The sequence below is a fragment of the Wyeomyia smithii genome, chromosome 3 (assembly GCF_029784165.1).
Source record: "Wyeomyia smithii strain HCP4-BCI-WySm-NY-G18 chromosome 3, ASM2978416v1, whole genome shotgun sequence".
NCBI classification, from domain to species: Eukaryota; Metazoa; Arthropoda; class Insecta; order Diptera; family Culicidae; genus Wyeomyia; species Wyeomyia smithii.
Genome location: NC_073696.1, coordinates 101,897,417 through 101,904,379, shown reverse-complemented (window position 1 = coordinate 101,904,379; position 6,963 = coordinate 101,897,417). Strand labels below are relative to the sequence as shown.

General features: G+C 35.9%; 1 protein-coding gene across 1 annotated transcript; it reads left to right on the top strand.

The window, feature by feature from the left end:
• The first annotated feature begins 4,778 nt into the window (after positions 1 to 4,778).
• Positions 4,779 to 6,106, top strand: LOC129730486 (zinc carboxypeptidase-like). The gene has a single exon (XM_055689834.1). The coding sequence runs from the start codon at positions 4,790 to 4,792 to the stop codon at positions 6,101 to 6,103; it is 1,314 nt and encodes a 437-aa protein (XP_055545809.1). The 5' UTR covers positions 4,779 to 4,789; the 3' UTR covers positions 6,104 to 6,106.
• Positions 6,107 to 6,963: the final 857 nt, after the last annotated feature.

The following is a 6,963-nucleotide window of genomic DNA, read 5'->3' as shown; positions in this document are numbered from 1 at the left end:
TTTTCTCTCAGATGGTTGAACCGATCTTCACAAAATTAGTGTCAAATGAAAGGTCTAGCTGTCTCATAACACCCTATTGAATTTTGCTGTAATCTGACTGTAACTTTGTTTGTAATGTATCAAAATGTGAAAATCACGAAACTTCATTATTTTAGAAACTACACAACCAATTTGAACAATATTGATATCAAATGATTGGGCTAGTTAACGGTTAACTAGTTCAAAATTTGTGAAAAGAAACATGTTCCGATGACTTTTCAAATTCATTCGTTTTCCCAAAGATGGCTGATTTAATTTCAAAAATGTCAGTGTCAAATGAAAGGTTTAGTTGCCATTTCATTTTATTATAATCGGACTTTTATTTCAACCGTTATTTATTAAATTATAAAAACAACGTAAGTTTATTATCTCAAAAATTACACGACTTATTTGAACATAACTACGGACTGTCTCTCAAACTTACAAGTAACAAATTTCATTACAGTTTCGTATTTGTTTCATAAGCTAAGCAAAGAAATGAAATAGATTGATCAAAATATCTGACATCAACGTTATTCAAATTGGGTATTGTACTAATTAAGTGTGGAGTTGATTCCCGGCCTCTCAGCATTCTCCCGGTTCTTGAAAACTCACATTGGGTAATATTTGTCCTTTTTATGCTGTTCTCAGAATCCGGAAGCTACTACATATCTAAAAATTTTAAACGGCGTCTGAAGTTGATTACTGGCCTCTGGGTATCATAAGGTTCCACAAATACTGATATTTGGCCACTTAAGGCTGTTGTTCAGAAACAGAATGTCGTCACATTTTTTTCCAAAAAATGTAATTATGTCGTGTAGTTACTCTTTGTGTAAATGCAGTCAAACGTAAACAAAATTTTCTGATCAGTTTTTTTTTGTTTATTTTAAACTTCAGACGTAGACTATTTTTGCCTTTCTCCTAGAAAGGTACAGCAATTACTTGCAAAACCGAAGATATAAAAGTGCTCCAAAGGGCCGAATGGCATATATCACTAAGACCCTATTAAATTTCATTGTAATCAGTTTTTTAGTTTAGAGGTTATGTATCAAAAAGTAAAAATCACGAAACATCAATCAACTACGCAACCGATTTGAACAAAATTGGTTTTAAATGAACGGGCTACCTCAAAAAGCCTTTACTTTTTAATCTTATAAAGATTGAACATGTGGTTCAAAAGTTATGGAAAGAAACGTGTTCTGGAGACTGTTTAATCTCACTCATGTTTCTCAGAGATGGCTGAACCTATTTTCATAAAATCAGTGTCAAATGGAAGGTCTAGTTGCTTCATAAGACTCTATTGATTTGTTTTGCAATCCGACGCTTACTTTGTCTGTTATGTTTAAAAATGTGAAATCTAGCTTTAAAAAGAAGCATATTCCGAAGACTACTTGAACTCACTCACTTTTCTCAGAGATGGCTGAACCGATTCTTACAAAATTAGTGTCAAATAAAAGGTCTACCTGCCTCATAACACCATTGAATTTCATTGTAATCGGGCTGTAACTTTGTATGTAATGTATCAATATGTGAAAATCACATTCATTATCTCAGAAACTACAGAGATGATTTGAACAATATGAATATCAAATGAACAGGCTAGTTAAGCGTTAACTGATGAATTTTAATTGGACATTTGGTTTCAAAGTTTGGCTGCCCTATACGTTCCCATTTCATTTGATAATAATCGAATTTAAGCAACCGTTCTGTATTGATTTTTCAAAACAACGAAAGTCTATTATCTCAAAGGTTACACGACTTATTTGAACATAACTAGTGTCAAACGAACGAGTCATCTCTCACACTTACAAATAACGAACTTCATAACAATTTTAAATGTGGTTCAAAGGTTATGGAAAGAAGAGATATTCAAAGACTATTTAAAACTATACCTTCTCTGATCAATATATGTGGCCTAACATAATTTAAATGTGGTATCGTTCTGTTTGGACGTTTCCGGTATCGCTCGTGATTAAATTGTTCGAAATTTCTTTTATATCGCTATTTCATAAGCACTAACATTACGTCTAATTTCATATTTCATACTTCAATTACAACATCAATACTTCAGAACCCAAAGAGTGAATTTACTTTTATTGGATTGGAGCGTCCATGTAAATCTATTTTTACAAATAATAAGTTTGAATAAGAAAGGCTGGGTCTGACCGCTAGGTGGATTAATTTAGGTTTTTAAAAATCTAATTTTATTACACACTGATTGAATCGAAAAACGAAAAACTTTTTGATTTGGAATATATATGCCGTTGTCGTTGTAATAGTTTGACGGCTTGGTAACAATTAAATTAGGGTGCCAATCACTCATATGGGATAAAAAGAAACCAGAAATTATGAAAAATACCTACACAAAGTGTTCACCTACCCGAAAAAACACCCTGTGCAAAATTTTAGCTTGATCGGACTTAAAACGGGGTGGCAAAGCTTACCTTGAGAAATTCGAAAAACCACCAAAATCATGAATTTTTTCTTCACATTATACCAGATCTCGACGTTTCATGCCTTTTTAAGCCATCTAGCACCAATAACAAATTTCGAAAACCAAAATTTATGCACCCCTCTCCGTTGGGTTGATTTTTGGATTTTTTAAGGCCAAGATTCAATCGCTCTGCGCCACCTCAATTTAGGTCCGATTGTGCTGAAATTTTGCACAGGCTGTTTTTTCGGGCAGGTGAACATTTTGTATAGAGGTTCTCAAAATGACCATTTTGGTTGGCACCCTAATATATATATATTGCTGATTCAGATATCTCGTGCATTTTGTCATCAAACGAAACATCTAGTCCACTTTAGAGAAGGGAGATCACTCTGAAGTAGCTTAAGGTCTAAATCAACAGCTGCAATAGAGGATTTCCGTCAAACCCTACCCCTAGTTTTCATTTTTTTTTCTCTTCAAAGCACTTTGCATTGATGATTGATAGCTCTGAAAGCAATTCTTTCTATGAGTATCAAATTTACGATTTTTTGTATTACCTGGGTACTTCCAACAAGTTACAATTTAATTATCATCATACTCTTGTCCTTGTCATCATGCGAGATAAATTGTAAACAAAAACCAAGATCTGTTTAATCTGTTTAAATGGATGGAATCAATTTTTTTCAAGCTCATTGGTTCAATTTAAACAAGCAAGTGATAGGCCGCCAATAACTAATCGTTTGGCACTGTATTGTGCACTGTAAGAAACGACAAAGTTCTAAACTGTGATCCCGACTAGCACACAATTATGAAAGTAGTGTCTGGCTACGGCTCGATTGCAATAAAATTCACCGATTTTCAAACCATATCATCCCAATTATTATTATATAACAATTCTGCTAGGTCATCCCAAACGCGCGTTGAAAATTATCAATCATGACTTTTTTTAATATCAGCTGTTGATCAGGGGTTCAGTATTCCCATGAGTGAGTACCTTTATGTGTTTGTTTGCAGTGATACCTGCGAAAGAGGATCAGGGTTCAATCTAAGAATACACACACCGCCGTCAGGTGTTAAAAACAAAACATTACGAATTATGGTAAAACAAATCGTTACTGAGCACAAAATCGCACAAATGGCAAGCTGTGGATTTGCCTATTCAAGAAACTGGTTAAAGCTCTGTGTAAAGTGGGGTAAGAATACACACTTCGTATTATACTTACTATATCTATCCGAAACTAATAACATTCGTTCTATTAATTAACCCTCTCCTTAGCATGGTTACTCTAGAGCACCACAGGTTTTGATGCAAAAAACCTTTCGATATATTCACCAATTCTACTCAAAATGCATAATTTTATTCTTGAATCATCAGTATATTCTTCAAAAATAATTTTATGCATTTTAGGTAGGATTAGTGAATATTTCGAAGAATTTTCTGCATCAAAACATGTGGTGCTCTAGAGTAACCATGGTAGAGAGAGGGTTAAATCGGTTTAAAGTATGTTGGTATGTTTAAATCACTTTGAAGTATGTAAGAATAATTTTCCCTTCTTCTGATGACTATTGAATTCCGTGCTCTGTTCAATGCTCTGAAATGATTTGCGAAATTTAAAAACCGGATGATACCGTCCATGGCCTTGGGAACCAAATCCCAGGCCAAGGACAATCGATTGTCGAATCCTCGCGTTTTATGTATTCTCTAGATATAAGGGATAGATAATAAAGGTTAAAATGTACTTAAATACGGCTTTTATGAGATGCCAAACATACAAGTCTATTCCTATTACTTAAGGTCCAACATAAGGTTACCCTTTTATTGCTTCGATTGAGGAAGCAATAAATGTTACCTCTTTTTTACAAAACTGTTTCTGTTTCGTGTCAAAACACCACTAACAAGATTTAGCTCCTAACCTGTTTAGTTATACAACTCAAAACATCTGACGTAAACGAGGACAGGTCAATGACCATGCAAGAGTTTTAGGACAGGACTGTGAGATTGCATAATAAATCATGTAGGTAAAGCGAATTTTTATATTCAATTTGTTATTCAAATTACCGTTAAGTGCCATTGACCATTGTCTTAATGGATACTCGATAAGGAACCCCCGCGTTATTGCGGCAGAACAACACGCACTCTTACTCTCGTGCGAAAAATCTGAAGAAAAAACACCAAACCACGTTTTATCCACTGAATGTTTCTCGCATATCAATCGATCTTTCGAAAAAAGAGGTGTGGCGTTTCATCAGGAGTCCTGTAAAGTTCTAGCGAACAGATTCCCTATAAAATAAATGTTCGGTAAATTACTCACATCAGTCCCGAGCTGGAGGTTCAACGTGATGAGTGTTCTAGATGTTAGGTTTGTTCTACTAGTGTTGATTGCAGTTCGAAATGGTTTTGGTGCGGAAATGGCTCGATACGATAACTATCGAATTTATGTGGTTACCGCCAATAATGCGAAACATTTGGAAATGCTAGAGTTCCTGAAATCCTCGAGTGATAGTTACATTTTTCTCGAAAGTGGCAATAAAATAGGTGATAGTTTTAGTATCGTCGTTGCACCACACAAATTTGCCGACTTTGTTGTATCGTTGGAAAACGAAGGAATAAACCCACGTTTGATGTACAGAAATTTGCAACAAAGTATCGATGATGAGCGTAACCGAATACTTTCGAAAAGAACTAAGGGTATTTTTGATTGGACCGAGTATCGCGATTTAGATGAAATTAATAACTGGTTGGACAAGGTGGCAACAGAGTACAGTCAAGTAGAGATAATCAATGGTGGCCGGTCTTATGAAAATCGCACGATAACAGGGGTGAAGGTGTCCTACAAGGCCGGTAATCCAGGAATCTTCATCGAAGGTGGAATACATGCTCGGGAATGGATCTCGCCAGCAACGGTTACCTACATATTAAACGAACTATTAACTAGTGAAGATAAAAATGTGAGAAATTTGGCTAAAAATTACGATTGGTATATTTTCCCCAGTGTCAATCCGGACGGTTACGTTTACAGTCACCAGAAAGATCGATTGTGGCGTAAGACACGAACCCCGTTTCCCGGAGGTTGTTTCGGTGCCGACCCGAATAGAAACTGGGATTACTATTGGGCAGAAAAAGGTGCCAGTCATCGTTGTACTGCTGAATCCTTCGCAGGACCGTTTCCCTTTTCAGAAGTCGAAACCAAAACGCTCTCGGAATACATCAACTCACTGAGAGGCAAAATCCAATTGTACATAACATTCCATTCGTATTCTCAACTGTTGCTGTTTCCCTATGGTCACACAAGTCAGCATACAGAAAACCATCAGGATCTGAGTGAAATTGCAAAAGCAGCCGTGACGTCACTAGCACAGCGATACGGAACCAAGTACCGTTATGGTAATATCTACGATGCCATATATCCGGCAAGCGGTGGAAGTGGCGAGTGGGCCTATGGCGTTCAGGGCATCAAGCTGGTGTACACGTACGAACTACGCCCGGCACGCGGATGGGTCGGGTTTGTTCTGCCCCCAGAACAGATCATTCCCACCGGTGAGGAAACGCTAGACTCGTTGGTAACGCTGGTGAATGAAGCCAAAGATCGAGGATATTTTAAAGTTGGAATCGAAAGATTTCACGTGGTGGAGAAAAAATGTATTTGTACATGAAAAATAAAGGAATGAAAATAAAGATTGAATTAAAATCAAACTTATTTCCTGTATTAACGTCCTCCAACTTGATTTGTGTTGTAATCCACAATAATGAGAAATTTTCTTGAAAGTGAAAACCTCAGCACATCACTACCATCAAAGCTTTTGCTCCCGGATCATTGCGGAAATCGTGTCATTCGGTCCATCAAGATTAAATTTTTTTCATCCGAAAAATAAATATTACTGCACGAACAGCTGGTTTACTGCAATTATACGAATTTTTCCGGAGAGAGCTTTCACGTTTGTTGAGACGGTCAGGTAACTGGTAGGAATACACTTTTGTGTAATACATTTTTATGTAGCTTTTACCAGCCTTGAGTGCTTGATGAATTGTTTGTCCAATTTCTCTGTATGACAGGTGTGCATCCCAGAATTTATTTTAAACTTTTTCTCGAATGTAAGAAAGATAGAATCATCACACAGAAAACAACCAATTTTAATTTCTATTGTAACCAAAACAATGGGCTGTCAGATGTCTGCCTAGGTGAATGTTATTGAAGATATGTCTGGTGTCATTATATAATATCATTCAATATTAGTATTCTACATCAGAATCAGCCTAATGGTCCTAATGTTGGGAAAGTAAAACAGATGATAAGACACGTGCAAAAAAAAAATCATTGAATTAATGTCACGCCCATGGTGGTGTTAGTTTTATTCAAATCAGAGTATGCCCAATGCATTGCACATTCACCAACCTTGAAAAGTTTCGTAGAATTGTAAATATGACTTACTTATTTGTTTATGTGTTTATTTACTTTTAATTATCTGACAATAGTCTTAATAAATAACAGAATCAAGTACATATTGGTTGGTTT